A 24396-nucleotide genomic window follows, 5' to 3' on the forward strand; every position below is an offset into this window, starting at 1 on the left:
TATCAATTCCATTTCATTAGAAAAGCCTTGCAAGTGCACCTGATATTGTTAATATAATGGCCTAAACAAAAGCTAGATTCTTAATAATAAATCTTGAACTCTGGATGCTGCCACAAATCTAGCAAATTAAAACTAACGTTCATGATCAGGAACCTGAAGTTAAGACAAACAAACTTTTGTCAAATGGAATCCACTATATATTTGACTCTCTTATTATTACAAGAAAGATCCATGAAAAATCTAATATTTGCAATCTCCAAAACAGACGGAGAATTATGAATTCCAAGACAGTCATGACTTTTTTTTTTTATTCAAACACAACGAAATACTCGTATCAAATGGTGACAGGACAAATTAAGTTTACTATAACTTAATCTAAAGGTTAGAAATGATGGCTTCCACTTCATTTTGAGGGTAACGATGGAATCCTTTGTCTGGGGTAACAGCTGCCACCTCCACGTTAGACCCACTCACTTTTTCTTCCATTACCTGTTTCAACACCGTTAGAGCAATCTTCAGGGCCTCTTGAAGTGTCATGGACTGAAAAAAGGGGTAATCCAAGTCAACAGGTGATTTAATAACAACAAATCCCACTGTAAACTAAGCCTTCATGGTAAGGTTATTCTCCCTTACAATAAGGATTTCATAATACCTGTCCTATACACAGTTAGCTAAAATGACTACCTGAGGTCATAACATAAGTGAAAATACAGGAAGTCGCCGGGTTATGACGGGGGTTCTGTTCTTGAGACGTGTTGTAAGCCGGAACATCATAAAAAATACTAAGAAAACCATACTTTTAATGCATTGGGTGCATTGAAAACTATGTAAACTGCATTCTTATTGCATTTTTCATCAAAAAATCTTTAAATATTGATTATTTTGCATTTTTGGTGTCATATTTCATCTGCCAGATCAGTGTTGTAGGCGTCGTAACCCTGGAAATAATTTCTGATGAATATAATTGAAAAGCGCCTTAACCTCAGAACGTCGTAAGCCGAACCCGTCGTAACCCGGGGACTGCCTATACTTTCTCACATCAAAAGATGAATGGTGGAATGCCTTGAAACAAAAGTCATAAACCATCCTCTTCTCACCAGAAGTCTAGTACTGGTGAATAAGGACCAAGCTCTCAAACATCAATGTGATTGGAACAGCTAACGTATACCTTATATTGGGACAATTCTTTGACATAAAAGAAAAACTTTCACTGACACTACCTTCAACTCAAGATAACAAAAACCAAAACCAAAGACGGAATTGCCATTGTGTTCTCTGGAATTTTTTTGTTTGGGGTCATTGTTCACATTTCTACTATTATCAATTATCATTAATGGTGCTGATATTTCTGACAAATCACACATATACATGAAATGAGGAACCCTGTGCCTAAGATTGCTAACTGAACCTGATACTTCTAACAGTATATATAAAAAAACATATAAAAACACATCAAAATCCACATATTTGGGCACTTTCAGTGAAGTGTACATCTAAATTTTGAAGAGAATAAACTTCAATATCATCACATTATCTCTTGCTTCCTCCCTCTCATTCCTTCACATAATTAGTTACAGAACTTTGTAACTCTAACCACCAGCACTGAAAAATAAGCCTCCGAAGGCCTGGATATCTACATCATAAAGTAAGGCAACAGCCAATCACAGAATGAAAGCCATAGCTCACTCACTTTCAAAGTGAGCAACTGATGACAAAGACTAAAACAGAGTAAATTAAAACTTTGGTTTGTTCCTGATTTCTAGCCTAGCCAAAGAATGTCCACATTCATTAAGCAGATTATGCAAGGTTTCTCAAGAGATGTATACACTGAAGTGCTGTTATTTCATGAATTTAAATTATGGCTTAAGCACTGGATGGCCTGGAGAGAACTGTATAAAGATATGCTACATGGATCTAAGCACCAAGTAAAGAGAATGGTACTAAACAATGTATTCCGGACAATGTTATGTATATCATTAAACACCAAATGAATCAATGGTACTATAGAAACAAAGTGAATAGAGAACTTAAGAAGTGTCCCCTTTTCACACTAAAGGAACTTCGGAGTACTTTCCAAGAACACTGTGGATGAAGAGAAAGGCTTTCCTTGTTTTCTATACTAGTCTGCTTGAGCTAAGAACAGAGTAGGATAATTACAAAATATATAAACTTCTAAAAATCTCTCAGTATATTGTTCCAAAATACCTGAAAAATGTCTCTTTTCTCATAACTTTTTCCAAATAATTATAAGTAATTATTACTAAAATGAACCAACCATTAGTCTTTTATTGATTTAGTACCAAAGGCCTATGAATCTCTCTCTCACACACACGCACACACCCATAATGAAGCTTCCACTCACTAAGTCTACAGAAGCCACACAAACTACTATACTACTAAAATGAACCGACTACTAGGCCTTCCCAGATCTGGTCCCAAAGGCCTACGAATCTCTCTCATACTTACATGCACGTGCCTATAATGAAACTTCTATCCATAGTCTACAGAAGTCCCATGACCTACTGTTCTAATGTTAAAATGGCACTTCAGTGATATGTTAACAACTACATAAATGCAGGATAGGTACTATGGTAACTGAACTAATGCAGATAAATAGTATTTATTTGTTAATTTAACTAAGATTACATTACAAAAGATATACATACATGGTTATTTCTGGGCTTTTGCTGGTTTTGAAAAACACCTAAAGTATTACGTAGTCTAGTCCTTTTCATGTTTTAGTCTTAATTTTTGTGTAGTCTAGTCCTTTTCATGTTTTAGTCTTAAATTTTTGTAAAAGTAGCAGATAACTTTCAACCCCTGCTGTAAAAAAGTACTACCTGCACTGATTGGCAAAAACTAACCTTATGATAAGATTCTTGCAGTGACTGTTGTGCACCCTCAGATCCAGATCCAATGGCTTTTGCACCAAACTGGAGGAATGTGCCGGAGGGATCCATGTGATACAACTGAGCTCCAGCTTTATCTAAACCAGCAAAGAGCATTGCAACACCAAAGGGTCGACTCTGTTGAAGAACAAAACCTAATACATCAAAGAGTAAATAAATGCGAAACTGTACTCTTAGCATAACTGTAAATACCAATACTTCATTTTTAACTGAAAATTTTCAAAACAGTAGAAATATACAAAAAAGAACATAAACTTAATGTAAAAGCTGTGATGTGCATAACTTATACATGGATATCACATATTGGATAGATTACAATAATTCAAGGGAAAATTAAAAACTCAGTAAAAGAAATTAAAAAAGCCAAAAGCTGAATTATTTTTTCAAGAAAATACATCTCACCTCAATGGATTTCATTACTCGCTGGATATGTCCAAGTCAAAGAAAACAAAAATATTTCCTAACAAAATATTCTGTTAAGTGTAATAGATTTAGTTGATGCAGAAATCAACGCAACAATGCCTGCCTGTTTAAACATGTAAACATGGACTCTTCTTCCAAGGTAAATGACACCATCAAATCCCACTGTGTGTGTGCTTCAGTCAGTCATTTGGCAAGTGTTGTCTGCCATGTACAGAGCTTGTACTTTGCATCAAAAAGCAATTTTTCATGTTTGTGCTTGAGCAAGTATGTGAGGCAATATTTTCTTTACTTTTAAAATGATATTGTTATGATACAATAAAGTTTGTTCATACTTACCTGGCAGATATATATATAGCTGTATTCTCCGAAGTCCGACAGAATTTCAAAACTCCCGGCACACGCAGTGGTCGGCCAGGTGGTAGTACCCATTCCCGCCGCTGGGAGGCGGGCGTAAGGAACCATTACCCATTTTCTGTCAGATTTTTCTAGTGCCACTGTCTCCTGAGGGAGGTGGGTGGGCACTTTGATTATATATATCTGCCAGGGTAAGTATGAACAAACTTTATTGTATCATAACAATATCATTTTTGTTCATGAATCTTACCTGCCAGATATATATATAGCTGAATCCCACCTTTGGAGGAAGGGGGAGACAGATTTGATTTTGGGAAACAATTCCATATATATGATTGATATTTTGGTTCCTTATCTGTTAGCATAGCTGACTTCGTGAGTACCGTCACCCAAGTCTGCTTCTGCTTTACTAGAGACTCCAGCTAGGTAGTGACCTGTGAAGCTGTTGAGTTCTAGAGGATCTGTCACGGGGCGTGACCACGATGCAACTAGATCCTATATTATAGACCTCCAATTTCGGTACTGCATTCCTAGAGGTGCCAGCAAGGACGTGACCTGTGTAGCTGGTGCGCTCTAATGAACTGTCACGGGGAGCGTGACCACAATTTTTGGGGGAACAAAAAACCAAGAAAAAAAAAAAAAATATATAGGTGTTGTTTAGACACCGATGCTGTTATGCTTCACTGGAGGTGCCAGCAAGGACGTGACCTATGTAGCTGGTGCGCTTCCAGATGATTTGTCAATGGGGGCGTGACCACACTGTGACAAAAACATTTTACCCTACTATGAGGGCGAAGCAAAAACATTACCACCTGACCTAGCCTATCTGGTTAAACTTCGTAAAACCAAGGCTAATGGAGGGAAGTCCGCCTAAGGCGGCCTACCCAAGACCACAAAAAACTAAACACCTACATAAACATAATAAAAATAAAAAATAAAAAGAAATAAAATTAAAAAGTCCAAACTACATATTATTTTCTAAAAGATAGGAAGAGTGCTACTCTCTGTCCCCAATATATTGTCTGCTGCGACATATGGGTGGGCCCAAAGAGTAGCAGTTCTCGTAGTAATCCTCACCTCCCGAAGGTAGTGAGAGGCAAACACTGAATTACTACACCAAAATGTGGCATTCAAGATGTCATTGAGTGCCATGTTCTTTTGGAAGGCTACCGACGTAGAAATAGCCCTCAGTCCATGCGCATTCACCTTCACACTTTCATATCACTGTCTTGACAGGATGAATGCACTTCCTTGATGGTGCACCCTCAAGAAAAAAGCCAAAGCATTCTTTGACACTGTAACCTTGGCTTCCTGACCAAACACCACAAAAAGTTATAAGAAGGACCTCTTATAAACCTTGGTTCCTATCTTTTCAGACAGAGGGTTGACTTCCTAGCTATTGCTTAGGAGTCTGCTTCGTCTCAAGAGCCTCAGCGAGGATGTGACCTATGGGTAAGAGTTCTTGTGGGTTTGCCGATGGGGTCTTATCCACTTACTCGGCAAAGCCTAACTGGCATTTGTCAGTGGGTGCTAATCCACTCTAATGACCATATACCTATGCCTATTAGCATAATTAAGGAGCACACAACACCGATCCCGATCACTGATCCTAACACGAGGGTTAGCGCTTAATTTTAAAAAGCGTTAAACTAAAAATTAACTCACTAGTTAAGGATCAGTGTCGGCTCCCTATCCCAGCAACGTATCCGCAGACACGAACAACCAAGAGAAAAGGATCTCTTGTAGTTGAATTGACATCCTTCGTGTAACGGGAGGTCAACACAGAATTGCATCTCCCGTAAGTGACAGCTCATATGTCCTTTTATGACATATTGTTATGGAACCAAGAAGAATTCATAAAAGCTCGCACTTCATGCATAGGTTCGAATGGACTGGACATGAGGAACTTCAGAACTACATCCAAGTTCCAAGACGGCAACTTGGGTTGTTGAACCTTCATCGTTCCGAAAGATCTCAAGAGATCGTGAAGGTCTCTGTTGTCCGCCAAGTCCAGGCCTCTGTGCCTAAAGACAACTAAAAGCACACTCTTATAACCCTTGATTGTAGAGACTGCAAGTTTTAGATCCCTTCTCAGAAAAGGAAGTCAGCATCTGGCTCACAGGTCGTGGTGGAGGAAAATGCCGTTCTTCTTGCACCAACTCCTGAAGACTATCCACTTCGATTGTACACTGCGTTGGAAAACGCTCTTCTTGCACTGGCGATAGCTTTCGCCATTGACGTATAAAAGCCTCTCGCTCTGGCCAACTTTTGGATAGTCTGAATGCAGTCAGACTCAGAGCGAAGAGGCTTCTGAGGTACCTCTCGAAGTGGGGCTGTCTGAGTAGATCTGTCCTTACTGGAAGCGTCCTCGGGAAGTCTACTGCAAAAGGCCATGACCTCTGTGAAACCACTCTCTCGCAGGCCAGAACGGGCGAACAAAGTCATTCTCGTCCCTTCCGACACCGCAAACTTTCTCATGACTTCCCCTAAGATCTTGAACGGGGAAAGGCGTACAGGTCCATCCCCGTCCAGTCCCAGAGAAGTGTGTCTATCGTCACTGCAGCTGGGTTGAGTAACTGGGGAGCATACAGTGGAAGCCTCTTCGTTCTGGACGTCGCAAAGATATCCACGAGCGGACGTCCCCATAACCCCCACACTCTTGGCATACCTCCTGATGCAGAGTCTACTCGGTTGGCAGAAGTTGAACTCGTCTGCTGAAGAGATCTGCCAGACAATCTCTACGTACTCATCCTACAAACTTCGTAAGGATCATGACGTCCAGTGCCCTTACACCCACAGCAAGATCTCCTTTGCCAGAGCAAAAAGGGACTGAGACTGTGTTCCACTTCCCTAACTTGCTTGCAAAGTACGCCAGAGCTGTGGTGTTGTCTGAGTTGACTTGGACTATTCGACGAGAGACTTTTTTCTTGGAAAAACTGGAGAGGCTAAAAAGATGGCTGCCATTTCCTTTAGGTTTATGTGCCAGGACACCTGTTCCCCTCTCCAGGTGCCTGCCACTTCTTTCCCCTAATGATGCTCCCCATCCCGTGGTGGACGCGTCGGAGAACAACACTAGGTCGGGGCTCTGAAGCTTGAGAGACGCCCTCCGACAGCTACACTGGATCTAGCCAACATTTCAAGTGATGTTTTACCTCTCCTGAAATTTCCAAGATCATGTGTAGATTCTTGTTTTCTTTCCAATTGTACTTGAGAAAAAAAATTGTAACGGTCTGAGGTGCAGTCTCCCCCAGGAAACAAACTTCTCCAGCGAGGAAATGGTCCCCAGTTAGACTCATCCATTCCCTCACCGAGCACGAATCTTATTTCCTTAGGAAGGCTAACACTTTGTCTAAGCCTTGCTGCTGACGTCCCTGGGACGAAAAGCTCGAAAAGCCACTGAATCCATCTGAATCCCCAGATTACACGATGGATTGGGTTGGATCAGATGTGACTTTTCGAAATTCACCAGTAGTTCCATTGGGACTTCACCAACGATTAAGTTGTTTGAAAATCCTTCAGACACCGCGTTGAGTGGAGGCATGAACGAGCCTGTCGTCCTTCGAAGATAACAATTGCGAAGGAGAAGACTGAGGGGCCGCAGGCTGAAAAAACTATTCTTCAAAAGAGGCTCGAAGCCATCGAACCAAGACCTCTTCTTCTTCTCAAACTGACACACGTTATTCAAGATGGTAAACCGTGCTCTCTAGACAACCTCTGGCGAGCCTGCCATGAAATCTAGAGAGCAAGGCAACTGGCGAAAGAGCGGAACGAGGAGAAGGATAAGGGACTGCCTGGACTCTTGATTGGCAGCCTATCATCCTTCCTCTCGCGATGTGGCTTTGCCTTTCTCACTGCAATCAACAAAACAAGTTGTTGTAGCAAAGACACAATCATCCTTTTCGATGGAGAACATTCCTTCTCAGGCAAAAGGCTGATCCTTTGAGAAGACGATGGGCGAGGGGAAGCCCTCCTCCTTCTCACATGGACCGCCAAGGATATATCTTAGGAGCGACCGAAGCGCTCAAAAGCATACTCATCGGAAGACGTCCTCTCCGGTGAAGATCGCAACACAGTAGAAAAGAGAGAGGACGTGAAGCGTCCCCCTCCCTGAGACATACATCATACATCTTAGCTCTCTTTTACAATGAGGAAAAAGCCTTCCAATAATTGCCCAGGAGACGATGCAGCAAAGGCAGGAAGGAGCTAACGGACGAGAAGCGTCCCCCTCCGAGGAACCAAAGACGACGGCCGCCTGTGCGACCGATAGCGTCTTCGTTCTCCTCAGAGGGAGCGAGACCCTCCGAGAGTTCCAACTCCTGCGCGGGGAGGACGTCTCTGAAGACTAAAGTAATCTTTCAAGATTCAAATTCTATGAGATTATGAGCCATGACATCACCTATAGACGAATCTTGACTATGAGAGATGTTCAGAATCATTTCTAGATCATCTATGCTATTCCAGTTTTTCTGCAGGAAAAACTGGAGAGGTGTGAATTCAGTCTATTCAGGGAAAACAAACTTCTCCAGCGAGGAAATGGTCCCCTGCAATTCATTCATTCCCTCACCGAGCATGTTTCCTTCCCTAATAAGGCTGCGTTTCACTTAAACAGGAGTAATTTGAAGACACTGTAGAAGATTGTTCATTTGTTTCTTCCTAAAAGTCTCCTTCCTGAGATCCATTACTATTCTCTGATTCTCGGCGAATGTCTGAAGACGCATTAACCGTTGTGCGGTCCTATCCAAGCGTCCTGCCGAGCGTCGCGCTCGGCGCTGTCGTATGGCAGCGGAAGGAGTCCCTTCATAATCGAGCAAGGGACGTCTCGGCGAGCTAATTGACTGCATCTCTTGCACATCATTCTTTGTTTCGAGGGAAATCATGTGTGCTATGCCGCTTATTATTATTATTTTTTTTTTTTTTTTTTTTTTTTTTTTTTTTTTTTTTTTTTTTTTTTTTTTTTTTTTTATGAAAAAATTCTCGCAAAGTGAAGATGTTCAGCCATGTATGCTAGAATTCCCCTCAACCCGAGGCTAAGGCCGTGATTGTAGGGTAGAAATACGGTTAGTCCGTCAATCCCGCAGGAGAGAGAGAGACGTAACCTACTGCGCATAGCAGACAATCAGATGGAACTGAGCAGTGAGCACTGGCATTACGCATTAGTGACAGCAGACTCAGAGAACGTTCGTCGTTCTCGCACTGCTCTGCCTGAGTTGCCACCTACACCATTCTACGAATGAATAGGTTTACTACCATTATAGAGCAGAAACCAAAATCCATCAAACTGATATATTTAAGCGAAACTGAATTTGATAAATATAAAAGGCTAACTTGGTATTGTCCTAACAATACCTTAAATGTTTAAAAATAGGGAAAACCGGCAACCCCTGAATAGTTGCAGGGAGAACCGATTAATGTAATAAGAATAATCGTACTCTCGGTTGTACTCCGTAGGAGTAACTATGGTATGAGTATATAACTTGAACCATACAACCGTTTGATAGTAATATGACGTAAGGGCAAAAATAATATTACTATGATACAACATCGCTTGTTCACCTTTACCCGGCAGATATATATATACATATATCTGACTGGTAAGTTTTATGAACAAACGTAGAGTATTTTAGACACTTGGACAGCTACCTCCCTACTACATTCTGCCTCACCGAGGTAGGGAGAGCCATCACGCGGTAGTGTTTTGTCAATGAGAAATTATACGCTTACGCGATAGAATGAACACTCATGGCATTATCACTATACTTCACTACACTACTATAACTTTCCAATGCAAACATGATTCCAGGCTACGCAAAGATTTAAGAATCACAGATAGGGTATTACCCTCCAAAGACACTATTGTAGGGCCCGAAGGCATCACAGGTCTTTGGAGGGATAAATTCTACTGGACGGGTAACTTGTGTTACACGCCTGGAGGAAGACCTCCTTACACTATCACGTTCTAGTTTACGTACCTATGATTCATAAGCCTTCCACGCAGAATCAGACATATTTTCACACTCGTTGCAGCGCTCATCAAACATACAAACATGTTTCCTACAATTCGCGCACACTGTATGAGGGTCTACCGAAGTTTTCGGTAGCCTAACCTTGCATTCTTCCACACAACATACTCTGGCCTAGTCGAAACTAGATCCAGACATCGTAAGTTTAAGGAAAAAATCAAGCCAAAATAAAAAACAATCCACAATTAGCGTATGCCTAAACCACGATCCTAATCAAATAACCAAAAATCAATCGGAATACTCAAGTGACCAAAAGAGTTCCAAAATCCAATGACGGAGGTGCAGAAACACTTGTTGACTGCACCGGCGACAGAAAATATCTGACAGAAAATGGGAATGGTTCCTTACGCCCGCCTCCCAGCGGCGGGAATGGGTACTACCACCTGGCCGACCACTGCGTGTTGCCGGGAGTTTTTGAAATTCTGTCGGACTTCGGAGAATACAGCTATATATATATCTGGCAGGTAAGATTCATGAACAAATTTACATTTATGCTAATATTTGTTAAAGGTGGAAGTCTTAATTCGTTGATCATCTTAAGGGGTACTTGTTCTGAAATTCTATGGTACTTGTACATAGTTATATGGCATGAAATTGCACTCATGTATGTACAGTGGTACCTCGAGATACGAAAGGCTCAACTTACGAAAAACTCAAGATACGAAAGCAAATACGAAAAATTTTACGGCTCTACATACGAAAATTGCTCAAGATATACGAAAGGTTATTGCTGTAAAGTCCGAGATTTGCCCAGACCACTGATAACAATTTTGAAACTCGTGCGCCGCCAACTGAGTAGACTCGCCACCATCCTCCCGCTCTCCCATTGGTTCCTGATGCTAGTCACCGCCATGAGATCCTTCTCTCCTATTGGTCAGCATCCCTCCCATGATGCATCTACATAGCGGCGTGCTTTTTCGGCCACTAGGTAGCAGCATCGTTTTTATACGCACACGGTATTCGTTCGTTCTAACGATTTCATTTATTAACGTAAATTCATTAGTGATTTCGTTGTAGTATACTTTATTGTGTTGTGTGAGAACTTTACTACATACGTATACGTACTACATAACATAATTACGTACTGTATATACGTAGTCATGGGTCCCAAGAAACTTGAAATTCATGGAAAGAAGAGGATGCTCTCTTTGGAGACGAAGATGGAGATTATCAAGAAGTATGAAGCTGGTATGCGACCAAGTGTGATCGCCAAGGAATACGGCCGAAATCCGTCGACAATCGGCACCCTTCTTCTTGTCTGGATAAAAGACAAAGAAATCGCTGGCGATACGATAACGGAGACGGCAATCTCCCACAAGGCCAGCAGTATTTTCGGCGATTTGATTGCCCAGGCCGAAGACGACGGAGGAGAAGGGACATCAACGCCAACCCCAGACTTCAAGGCTTCGCATGGGTGGTTCAAGAAATGCTGTAAATGGACTGGCATCCATTCAGTGGTGCTGCATGGGGAGGCGGCCAGCTCGGACACAAAAGCGGCCAAAGCCTTTAAAAAGACGTTCGACGAGAAGATGATCAAGGAAGGCTACAGTTCTCAGCAAGTCTTCAGCTGTGATGAGACTTGCCTTTTTTTGGGGAAAAAAAAAAAAAGCCTCGTCGGACGTACATCACGCAGGAAGAGAAGAAGCTACCTGGGCATAAGCCTATGAAAGACAGGCTTACGCTCGCACTTGCTGGTCCATGGGCTGGAGGAGAGGGGTGGTGTTAGGTGGAAGATAAAGAACCTTGAAGAAGGAATACTCCGCTAGGATATCTTCCCCGAGGCCAGGAGAAAGAGCAGGGGTATTGTCCAACACCAGCTGGCATTTCAGAGGGAGGCGCTTCTCTCCCAAGAATTTCTTCACTGTCGGGCCAAAACACAGATTTACCCACTCGGTGAACAAAAGCCTCATTACCCAGGCTTTCGCATTAGCCCTCAACATCACTGGAAGCTTCTCCTTAATCGTTTTGTTGGCCTTGAAAGCTCGAGGAGTCTCAGAATGATAGACAAGTAGGTGAAGCCCCAAAATGCCTAAGGAGAAGCTTCCAGTGATGTGGAGGGCTAATGCGAAAGCCTGGGTAACGAGGCTTTTTGTTCACCAAGTGGGTAAATCTGTGTTTCAGCCCAACAGTGAAGAAATTCTTGGAAGAGAAGCGCCTCCCTCTGAAATGCCTGCTGGTGTTGGACAATGACCCTGCTCACCCTCCTGGCCTCGAGGAAGATATCATAGCGGAGTACTCCTTCTTCAAGGTTCTTTATCTTCCGCCTAACACCACCCCTCTCCTCCAGCCCACGGACCAGCAAGTGATATCGAACTTCAAGAAGCTGTATAGGAAACATCTTTTCAAGAGATGTTTCGACATCACCGATACCACAAACCTCACCTTGCGTGCATTTTGGAAGGAGCCTTTCGATATCGTAATATGCATCCGACTCATCGACCAAGCTTGGCAGGAGGTTTCGAGGCGAACCTTGAATTCCTCGGGGAGGAAACTCTGGCCTGATGCCATATCCGCCCGAGACTTCGAGGGATTCGACGTGGGCGAAGCTGGTGCTGCAGATTTAGAAACAGTTGACGATCCTGAAACTGTTTCGCAACCAGATCTTAACGAGATCATTGCACTCGGCAAGTCCATGGGACTGATCGTCGATGAGGACACATCAATGACCTTCTTGAGGAGCACCAAGAGGAGCTTACGACGGATGACCTGAAGGAGTTGGAGGCCATGCAACGTAACGTCGTTCAAGAGGAGTTCTCTAGCAGCGGCGAGGAGGAGGAGGAGGACTCTATGACAACGGCAGAAATTAAGGATTCTCTAGCTGCTTTTCATAAAGTGCAATCATTCGTAGAAAAGAGACACCCCGAAAAGGCTTACACAGCTCGTATACTTGCACAGTTCAATAACGTTTGGCCGAGTCGTTTCAGGAACATTGTCAAAAGTAGGCAGAAGCAACCTTCCTTGGATAGTTATTTTTTAAAGAGGCCTTTAGTAGGAGTAGTAAGCAAAGAGGAAGAACCAAGTGATACTAAAAAACAGAAAGCTGAAAGTGGTGAAGAAGTTGGGAGGAAAAAAGAAAAAAAAAAAAAAATTTTTTTTTAGTTTTTTGTAAAGTTAAGTGTTACAGATTTGTTAATGTGTTTCGTAAAGTTTAGTTTATGTTTTCCTTACATTTTTTTATGTTTTGTAAAGTTAAGTGTACGTACGTATCTGACATTTGTCCTTCTCCTCTGTCGCCACTTTCGGAGATAGCCTCACTCGAAAGGTAAGCTTCCACATTTTACTACATACGTACGTATGTACGTACAGTATTTCTTCTATACCATATATACTAATACACTATTTACAGGTATATTAGCAGTACGTATTAAGTTAGGTATTGAATGGTCCAAATTGTTGTAGTATTTCATTGTTTATAGGTCAATTTAGCTTTATTATGAAATTTACTGGGGTGTTTTTGGAGGGCTTGGAGCGGATTAGCCATTTTACATGTAAATGCGGTCCAAGATACGAAAAGCTCATGATACGAAGGCCGCCTCGGAACGGATTAATTTCGTATCTCGAGGTACCACTGTACTACAGAATAGTTACACTATACAATTATGAACCAACTATAGAATAGGAACTGATATATGCTACAGGAGTCTTATATGTACGGTACCTCAAAGGCAATAACTATGAAAAAAAAAATTTTTTTTACAGTGACTACATCATGCTTTACTTGCCTTGAGAGCACATAACCTGAGATTCTATGTGGTTAAAAAGAAGTGTAATTGAATAGTGTAGTTAACAACCCCTATCATGATCAACTGGAATGGTTTATAACTTAGTATAACTATCTATAGACCTCATATATAACAAGGGACAGTATTAATGAGATCAATTTTATCATTAAACATTGTAAATGCAATTACCATGGCTGGTCCATCATCATCGGAGTCACCAAAACGAATGGCAAGATTTGATACAGCCTGTGCTACAGACTCTACTTTCATGTTTTCGTTGTAGACAAACCAATGATTCGCACATTCCACACGAGCATGATCTACTAAGGTACGAGAATCTGCAACTAGGCCAGAAACTGCACATCCTGCAAGTAAATACCAAAAATGAGCAAACTTAATGATTAACTTCCTGGACAACTTAAGTCTTGAATTAGAGCTTACAAGATAAGCTTTAAGACGTCCACTATTTCTAGGCAATTTTTACAGCTGAAACCTTTATAAAAAAAATCAGATTGATTCTACAATCCAGAACAGAGACATGATGATCACTTAAAAAAGGATGAGTAGACAGCAGAAATCCAAACATCATAAACCAAGTTGAATTACTTACCAATATGACTATCAATTTCTACAATTTTCTCAATAGTACTTGGTATCATCAGCGGTGAAGTAATTCTCTTCTCTACAGCAAGCACAACCCCTTCACTTGTCTGGATACCAATAGCCGTGGAGCCTAATTTGATAGCTTCAATGGCATATTCGACCTAAAGGAATAATAAAGAAATCAAACATTAATGTAGGAAATTTAAAAACAAGTTAGAAAACCAATCTTACAGTCTGCAATCATTATTAATAACGTTTAATATCACTCTTCACATGCCTAGAGAAGCAACGTGTTCTTTAATTGCTTCTACCTTGCAAACATCTAGTTAACAGTCTTCACTGTTTCCCTTCCTCTGATTTTCAGGGCCTTACTACTGGTATCCATCTGAATTCCTTATCCAACTTTCTAACTGCGCCTTTCCCCTTCTCACTATGTGCCCAACCCATCTCAATCTTTGGGTTCTTAGTCTGGAAAACAGGCTAAGACCACTTTGCTCAAAACTCCCTTGCAAAACTGAATACCACAACTAAAGGGTAAATCCTTGCCCAATTCTGCAGCTAGAAGGGCATCAAGCTTAGATTACACTGAAACTCCTGTAAAAATGGCAGAGGTCGAATTGGAGGCATTAGCAGACAAGGAAATTAGACATCAATAAACAAACAGATGATAAAGGTTAAAATATTTCTAAGATAAAGGGGAAGGGAAGACAAAATATTTGAATGAGAAAAGGAAACAAATAAATATGTTCTACAATTGACTGACTTAAAGTAACCCAAGATTTAGAACAACTTACCTTGGAGATATTACCTTTAACAACCTGTCTACTCCTACAACAGTAGCTATAGCAGCACTAACCTCACTATTACTAAGATCTAAAGACAAAGTTGAAATTTGGTGTGAAGACTCATGTTTACTAAAAACGAAATTTTTTTAATCAATTTGTATTTTTCATAGCTAACAAACCTCAGGTCTTGACAATAATAAGCCTAAGTTATGACATTATGCACACCAGGGGCTGGGGTCTGTGGCCCTCAAGTTTATCCCAGAATTTGTGGCCAAGACTCATCCAAGCAATCATCATCTTTATTTTGAATGCTGACTCGGCTGCTGGTGCAGAGATATAGCTGCCCTGAACAGTAAATAATTCATTCACCCTCCACAAAAATGACATACATATCTACGTATATAAATACCTTAACAAAGCTATACTTACTTGGAATAAACGGCCCTCTGGTGAAAAGGTATTCACACCTCGATCATATTCACTTCGAGTCAAAAACATCTAGAAGAGAAACAATAAAAAAAAATACCTTTAGTAAGGTTTAAGCAGAATATATAACTAGTATACCAAATATTGAAGATAATTTAAGTTTTAAAAATAATTCATACTGCTCTTAGCCAAACAATCCAGAACATTTTATATCTGCTCAGCTTTTTCTGTCCCAGTTTACTGTGGGTGGCAATGGCTATTGTATTTGGAATGTCTTTAGTTATTTTTATCTGGAAATGTGCGTAGGTAATGTATGAACAATGTTCAAATCTGATAGGTTCTTTTGTTTTAAGTTTTATCTATAAAGTGGGATTTTGGAATCGAAGAGCTGATTGAAAAAACCAACTTCAGCTCTTGGTTGCAGTTCCTTTGGTTTAGTTTACACAATTAACTCTTGTTCTTTGGATTATGTTGGTTGATTTTAATTTTCTTTTTACTATGTTCTGAAACTTTCTGTTATTCATTCTGGTGAAACATGTACTATTAAAAATACTGGTACCCTTCATATTTAACAATTATGGGGGCTCACAGCGGGAACTGGGGTTTCTGGATGGGGAAAAATACAATAGAGTGAAATATATGATGATGTAATATAAGATGCTAATCATGACCAATTTCTTCAAGTTCTGCTTCAGTTTAGATTTGGATATGATTTTCCTGTTTTAATGTGTTTTGTGCATCTCTGATACTCACTTCTGTAGCAATTTAGCATACCAAGTTTTCAGAGATACTGGCTCATTCTAATATCCTACATTTATAGGGAATCAAGAGGGAAAGATGATATTTTCATGATAAAATAAAGTTTCACATATACTTACCGAACAGTTACATAGCTTATAGCTTCTTACCTACGGCAGTCGAAATTCAAATTGTTGGCGCCAGCGGCGTTGCTATCTTAAGTATAGGTGATACAAGACCGCCCACATCCGGGAACCCTGGGTACTGCTAGCCTTCTACCGTCAATTTTCGTTTAGCCGCCACGTCCATCTGTGGGGAGGTGGGTGGGCTTTGATTATGTAACTGTTCGGTAAGTATATGTGAAACTTTATTTATCATGAAAATATCATTTTCACATAAGTGACTTACCGAACAGTTACATAGCTGACTCCAAACTACCGGAAGGAGGGTAGATGGACTACATAAAAATGACAGTAAGACCACATTAAACAGCAAATGTTGCAGTACCCTACCTTGTGAGAGAGCAGCTGCAGGAGAATACTGACCTTCTGGTTGGCGCTCTCATCACTCGTAGGAGACGTGGGCAGTATACGGCCAGGGTCGTCCCTACTTAGTGGGATTTTGTAACCATGGACAAGACCGTTGGGTTGACAAAATATTAAAAAACAGATAATGCCCTTGCCCTGGGCTTCAGAAACCAGATAAAAAACAAACAGACCATCACCTATACCAAAAATAATGACATACTCAAAAGTAATAAATAAGATCTGGAGGTTCTCCAAAGTACTATGAGCCTCCAGTCTGCCCACGACTCAACAACCTATAACAAGGCGAGGAGACAGTAGAGGATAGAAAGTTCCCCTATGTTTCCTTTCCCAACACCATGCCCGCTACCGACAAAGGACCCAATTACAACAACTATCATAGGTAGCCTCTACATTCTTCAGGTAAAATGAGGCGAACACAGATCTCGATCTCCAAAACGTAGATTGAAGAATCGAGGGAAAGCGACATATTGTGCTTGAAGCTTAAGGATGTCGCCACTGCACGTATTTCATGTGCTTTCACCTTAAGCACATTTAGAGTCTGATCTTGGACTTGAGAGTGTGACTCCAGTATCAGACTTCTCAAAAAGAACGAAATAGCGTTCTTGGAGAGGGGTTTTGCAGAATTCTTAACCGAACACCAAAGTCGGTCGGAATTACCTCTAACGGATTGTGTCCTTGACAGGTAACATTTCAGAGCTCTGACAGGACATAGTAAATATTCTTCGTCCATCGGACCCACTATATTAGATAATCCCTTAAGTACAAAAGATTTAGGCCATGGGTTAGAGGGAGATTCGTTCTTTGCTAAAAATTCGTTAACAAAAGAACAAACCGCATTACGATTTTTGAACCCCACCTCTTTGTGGATGGCTTGTAACTCACTCACTCTTTCCTTGGATGTAAGCCAAAAGCGAAGAGAAAAAGTGCCTTCCTCTTGTTACATCTCTCAAAAGACGCTTCACGAAGTGGCTCGAATCGTGAAGACATCAGAAAAAGTTAAAACTACGTCCAAGTTCCAGTCCACACTATCCTTCTTGGATACTTTTACTGTATTAAAAGATTTAATTAAATCTCCAATATCCTGGTTAGAGGAGATGTCAAGCCCTCTAGCTTAAACACTGAGGACAGCATAGCTCTGTACCCTTTAATTGTCGATACCGACAAGTTCTTAACTTCTTTAAGGTACAGCAAAAAATCAGCTATTTCTGTCACAGAGGTTTTAGAAGACGAGAAATTATGTCTTCTGCACCACGTCCTAAAGACTCCCCACTTTGATTGGTAAAGCTTGGCAGAAGAGCTTCTTCGACAGTTAGCAATAGCCTCTGCCGCTCTACGAGAAAACCCAAAACCCCTTCGTCTGACGAGTTTTCCGGACAGTCTGAACCCTGTCAGTGACAGAGCGGACAAATTCTGATGATACCTGTCGAAGTGGGGCTGTTTGAGTAGCCGAGGATACTGAGGAAGAAGTCTGGGATGGTCTATAACCAACTTGAGAAGGTCTGGAAACCACTCTTTCCTGGGCCAGAATGGTGCTACCAACGTCATTGACACATTTTGATGTGAGAGGAACTTGTTCAACACCTCTCTGATCATTCCAAATGGGGAAAGGCGTAAACGTCTAGACCCGTCCAATCCTGAAGCATTGCGTCGGTCTTCAAGCAAGAGGATCTGGAACTGGGGAACAAAAGATCGGAAGTCGATTGTTCCTCGACGTGGCAAACAGATCCACTGAAGGTCTTCCCCAAAGTTTCCACAGTTCCTGACAAATTTTGTCTTGCAATGTCCACTCCGTGGGAAGAACTTGGTTACTCGACCTCTGAGTTCGTCTGCCAGTACATTTAACTTCCCCTGTACAAACCTCGGAACGAGGGAAATATCCCGATCTTGAGACCAGAGAAGGAGATCTTCTGCGACTTTGTTGAGGGAGAATGAATGGGTTCCTCCCTGATTCCTGATATAAGATAGAGCGGTGGTGTTGTCGGAGTATACTGCCACTCTCTTTCCCACGACCAAAGGAGCGAATGCTTGCAGACCGAACCAAATCGCCTTCAACTCCTTCATGTTGATGTGATTCAACATCTCTTTCTCTGACCATAATCCTGAGATCTTTTTGGTCCCTAGGAGAGCTCCCCAACCTCTGTCCGATGCGTCGGAGTATAATTCTACGTCTGGGTTCCTTAATGTCAGGGAGAGACCCTCTTGCAATCTTTCCCTCGACATCCACCATCTCAAGTCGTTCTTGATCTCTTCCGACACTGGGAACGAATACGTGTCTGGTTGAGACTTCCGACACCAACTCGCTTTGAGATAAAACTGAAGAGATCTCATGTGAAGACGACCCAACTTTACAAACGTCTCTACTGATGATAACGTCCCTAGAAGACTCATCCATTCCAAGGCGGAGGAGGACTGACGATTCAGGAATTGGCTCACTTTTTTGAGGCAAGATTCTATTCTTTTCGGGGACAGAAAAACCCGAAAAGTCTGAGAGTCCAGAATCATCCCCAAATAGGGGATCTTCTGGGACGGCACTAATTGAGACTTCTCCAGGTTGATGAGAATTCCCAATTGACTCGCTAATGACAGTGTCTTCCGTAAATCCTTCACGCACTGTGTCCTCGAACCCGATCTGAGAAGCCACGTAGTCCAGGGTAAAATGCTGCATTTATGCCCAACATATGCAGCCATTTCCCCAATGGAGCAAGAACACGAGTAAATACTTGAGGGGCCGTCGAAAGGCCGAAACAAAGGGCTCTGAAGTTGATAACGGTCCCTCCCTTCGGGAACACAAATCTCAGGAACTTCTTTGAACTCTGGTGAATCGGGACATGAAAGTAGGCGTCTTCATGTCCAGGGACACCATCCAATCGCCTGGGCGAAGTGCCGACATCACAGAATGATTTGTTTCCATATTGAACTTTGTCTTCAGCACAAAAAGGTTCAATGCGCTTACATCTAGCACTGGCCTCCAACCTCCCGAGGCTTTGGGAACTACAAAGAGTCTGTTGTAGAATCCCTGAGAACTGTCGAGGACTTCCTCTATTGCTCCCTTCTTGATGAGTGCATTGACCTCTGCTGCTAAAGCCAAAGCTCTCTCTGATCCTGGAGAATATGCTGTTAAGCTGATTGGTGTATCGGAGAGAGGAGGATCTAAAACAAAAGGAATCGAGTATCCCTCTCGAAGAACTTGAACTACCCATTGCTCTGCACCTCTTCGACTCCATTCTTCCCAAAAAAGATGGAGTCTTGCCCCCTACTTGCACGTGAAGGAACGGCTTCTCACTTGTCCGAAGGTTTGGGGGGAGGTTTCTTTGAGGACTTGTACTGTGGACGCAAATTAGTCCTGGGTCGTTGCCACTTAGGTTTATTCCCTCGAAAGGGATGCTTCTGAAGAGGAGAAGACTTTAGCTCCTGTCGGAGTAGGCTCTTTCGGACGTCTGGAAGACTGAAGAAGGAGATCATTAGTAGATTTCTTTTCTAAATCCGATAGAATTTGTTGAATGGTTTCTTCAGGGAAAAGATGAGATTTACAGAGAGGAGCAAACATGAGAGCCGACTTCTGGTTATTAGTGACTCCTTTAGACACGAAAGAACACCACCTTTCTCTCTTCTTCATCACTCCATTGTGAAAAGGGCTGCTAATTCTCCTGAACCATCTCTAACAGCCTTATCCGCACAGGACAGAACTCCTAACCAGTCTGTGGCAAAATCTTCTTCTAAAGACTGACAGTCTTCAATCTTGCGAGCTAAAGAGGCAATAGTCCAGTCCAAAAAACTAAATACCTCAAATACTTTAAAAATATTCTTCACCAAATGGTCCAGCTCTGAAGAAGAAAACAAAATTTTAGCTGACGAAAAAGTTGCTTTCGGTGTGAGTCCACTAAACCGGAGAAGTCTCCCTGGGAGGAGGCAGACACTCCCAAAGAAGGAACTTCTCCAGTTGCGTAGAAGCGATACGCTTTATCCTGAAGCTTAGAAGGTGGGAAAGCAAACGAAGCCTTACCTGTTTCCCTCTTCTTAGAAAGCCACTCTGTTTTTGACTCCTTAAGGGCCTGCTTCGAGGACTGAGAAAGAACCAGTTTAGGTAGACACGAATACGCTGTCTTCCTATCTTTAACGAACATTGAAGGCGGTGAAGACGGAGAAGCAGGTTCAAAGTAATCTGGATAAGTGGACAGGAAAAATTTAAGAAGACTCGAATAAGCCGACGAATCCTTGTCATCTTGATCCAAAGCTTCCTCTTCAGACTGCACGGAAGCAGAGTCGAAATCAGGCTTATGTTCTACCCCGGTGGAGGATTTCAACAAACTCATAAGATCCTGGAAATGCTTCTTAAATGGAGCTAAGGTAGAATCGTCTAACACTGTAGAAGTCGATGGTCTTTCAGTCGAAGAACGATTCTTTCTAACAGGTGAAGTCTCCGCACCACGAGTCGACACCGGCGAACAACCAGTCGAAATTCCTATCGACTCACGGCGAGGGGAGTCGAACAAAGACGAGCGAATACGCTTCTCTGGACAGTAATACGGAGTCGAACGAGGCGACCGAGCTGAAACTGCGACAGAGACTCGCTTGGGAGAGTCGAGCGATCGTGAATTATCACGAAGTTTAGTCAGAGAGCCATTGCTTTTAGCCGAAAAATGCGACTGCGGAGGAGATTCACTAAATATCACATCCGGAGCAAAACTACACGAAGGTTGAGGACTCCAATGCCTCTTAGACTTCTTAACAGGAGTCGGTGACGAATCACCCGCAAGAATCGAATGTCTTTTTAACGGTCGAGACACCAAATCACCTCGCCTTTTGCGCACTGGCGATTGCACTTCCGAATCAGAAGACAGACGAGAATCACAAACACTAACACCTTTCCACATCTTTTTGGACGACACCCGCGAGTCGACGGAGTCGACGGCTGACCGTGGGCAAACTCCCCCAGACTCCTTCCGACCTCCGGTATGTCTTCTCCCGGTTGCGGGGAGCGGGACAGTGACCTTCGTCTGGGAGTCGAGGGGGGAACGGACAACCGCCTCTCAGGCGCAACATTAACACTTTGCACTGCACTAGATTTCACTGTACTATCTATTACGAAAGCTTTAAAAAGACATTCCTAACTTCATAACTGATTCAGCTAACACTTCGAACTTTTTTATCCATCTTAGACTCAAGCAAGGCAATGGTGTTGGGTTCGGAAACATGGGCAACTTGAACAGGGGTAATCAAAGGAGAAGTAGGAGGACTATTAATTGGAGAAATATTCTCTAATAAAGGAGAGGCAAGAGAAGACTTATTTGTCTCCGAAGGAACAGGAGTAGTTTCTAACCTATTCTTACTACTAGCCCTAAGAGCTGCCTTCCTCTTCCTATCTTTCTCCATTTTCTCAGCATGCGATCTAACCGCCTTCCATCCCTGTTCATCCAATTCTTTACATTCATCACATGTCACATCCATACCATTACAATTTTGTCCTCTGCATTTAGTGCACTTAGAGTGCGGATCGTGACATAACTTAGCTAATCTTGTTTTGCAGCCAGCGCTGCAAAAACCTTACAGCAGATGAACTAGAATCTGACATAATTAGCAATAATGACAAAAAAACTGAATAGAGATAGCTAACTGGCAAGAAAAAACCAAAAACTTGTACATCACCAAACAAAAACCAAAATCCAAAATGGCGACGCAGGAGACTGCAGCGAAAATCTCACAGGTGTTACCCCGTGAGCGGCAGAAACGAAAATTGACGGTAGAAGGCTAGCAGTACCCAGGGTTCCCGGATGTGGGCGGGTCTTGTATCACCTATACTTAAGATAGCAACGCCGCTGGCGCCAACAATTTGAATTTCGACTGCCGTAGGTAAGAAGCTATAAGCTATGTAACTGTTCGGTAAGTTCACTTATGTGAAATGGGATTTTTCTGTGGGGAAAATAAGCTATGAAGAATGGAACACAAAGATGTATTCTACCATTCCAATGATAATTTGGAATGACCAGAAATTCATTAAAAGAGGAAAGTTAGCATTGAGGGGCATATGTTTTGAATGAGAAAAATACAAAAAATACTTGATTACAAAAAACTTGATTGACAACTAAGCAGCATACCTACTGTGGGTTTCAGAGACAGTGCAAGCACGTTTTTTGACAATATTTCTGTAACGAACACTTGTATCAGAACGAGATTTTGCTATAGTGCATTACACCCAGTGCCGTAATTTATAAGGGTATCGTGAATCACTAATCGTAAAGAATAATGACACTTGTCCTTGTACCAAGAGACAAAAACTTCATTATCCAGAAATGGATACGAACACGCGTAAAAAGCTCCACCTACCCTCCCCCCCCACACTGCCACCCCTTTCCTTCTTCCTTCCTTCGTCTTCCTTTCTCTCTCTCTCTGTTGCCATTCGGTATGTGTTCACCCTCCAAACTGGGTATAAGGCTATACACAAAACGTGGAAATTGGTGAAATTAGGCTATGTATTGGAAGTATATATACATAAATATTAAAGCAATTTTATCATTATTGCATTCCAAATTATCATTGGAATGGTAGAATACATCTTTGTGTTCCATTCTTCATAGCTTATTTTCCCCACAGAAAAATCCCACTTTCCCTCTTGATTCCCTATAAATGTAGGATATTAGAATGAGCCAGTATCTCTGAAAACTTGGTATGCTAAATTGCTACAGAAGTGAGTATCAGAGATGCACAAAACACATTAAAACAGGAAAATCATATCCAAATCTAAACTGAATCAGAACTTGAAGAAATTGGTCATGATTAGCATCTTAGAATACATCATCATATATTTCACTCTATTGGCAACAAAACGTTTTATTGTGCTGATTACAACTGCAATCTAGAGTAAGATCAATAAACGTTACATATATACGCTAACATTGTTCAAATGAGTGCTGTTAAGGCTGGGAAAGATGGTTTCCATCTGTGAACAGACCCGTCCATCCACACAATAGCCGCCATATTGGATTTCAAAACTGCCTTGAAAAATATATTACGAAGAGCGTCACATGCTTATTTTAGTTCGTATGGGGCTTTCATATATCACATTATGTTGACGAAACTTCAATCTTTTGAATGGTATGCTTAGAGTTGTAATTGTATTCTTGTTTCACCAATTAAATATAGAGTGAATAAGACCCGTCCTGCGTGATGATGGTGGATTGTCCGTGATTTTTTACCCTAAGGCCTGGCCATGCGATGACGATGGATCGTCTGCGGTTTTTTACCCTAGCTAGCCTAAATCATCTTGGCCTAGGGCCCTAGGCTATATTTTCTAAATCATTTTGGAGTGGAGAGGGTTTTAAAATTCAAACTAGGCTAGAACAAATAAACCCAAGTCATAGGGTAAACTTGAGCCAGGTTTAGGGCGTACTACTAACCTAGGTAGGTAGGTAAGCTAATGTTGGTAGGTAGTAGGTACTCCTGGAATACAGGTATTAGAAATATACCACAAATGATGAGACATAAAATAAAGAAATAAAACAAAACATATTGTTCTAAGCAGCAAATTCTATATTAGCTACCTAGGAGGCTTTGGCTATGCCGGTACTTTGCCCGCACGAAACAACTTTGTTTTGACGTGACACGGACTACTAAATTTCTACCTATTTATGCCGTCGTAAAGCAACACCTTTCCACTCTTCAGTCACAAATAACACATTTAAGGTTTAAATCTGCCACAAAACACTACAAATTAATACCTTTACGTAGTGGAATTGAAGCTAACGGGGGTGACAAAGTGAAGCAAACGATGATGACTTGTGTTTTAGTTTGCCGTTACAACAGCAAAACATATGGACCCTTATATGCGCAGGAAACTTGTTCAACAACAACTCGTTCTTTACAAACTTTTT

At 41.7% G+C, this 24396-nt stretch overlaps 2 protein-coding genes across 2 annotated transcripts in view; one reads left to right on the forward strand and one right to left on the reverse strand.

The window, feature by feature from the left end:
• The window catches only part of LOC135200510 (uncharacterized), a 55587-nt gene that overhangs the window by 24714 nt on the left and 6477 nt on the right, over nucleotides 1-24396 (forward strand). The gene's annotated exons all lie outside the window — the stretch shown is intronic.
• LOC135200854 (proteasome subunit alpha type-5-like) lies at nucleotides 1-24396 on the reverse strand. Its single transcript, XM_064229559.1, has 6 exons — nucleotides 24244-24396; nucleotides 15246-15314; nucleotides 14039-14192; nucleotides 13618-13793; nucleotides 2865-3026; nucleotides 1-540 (listed from the first exon to the last, which is right to left on the reverse strand). Exons 2-6 carry the CDS (start codon nucleotides 15312-15314, stop codon nucleotides 376-378), a joined length of 726 nt encoding a protein of 241 aa, XP_064085629.1. The 5' UTR covers nucleotides 24244-24396; the 3' UTR covers nucleotides 1-375.

This window comes from Macrobrachium nipponense, chromosome 27, assembly GCF_015104395.2.
Source record: "Macrobrachium nipponense isolate FS-2020 chromosome 27, ASM1510439v2, whole genome shotgun sequence".
Taxonomy (NCBI): domain Eukaryota; kingdom Metazoa; phylum Arthropoda; class Malacostraca; order Decapoda; family Palaemonidae; genus Macrobrachium; species Macrobrachium nipponense.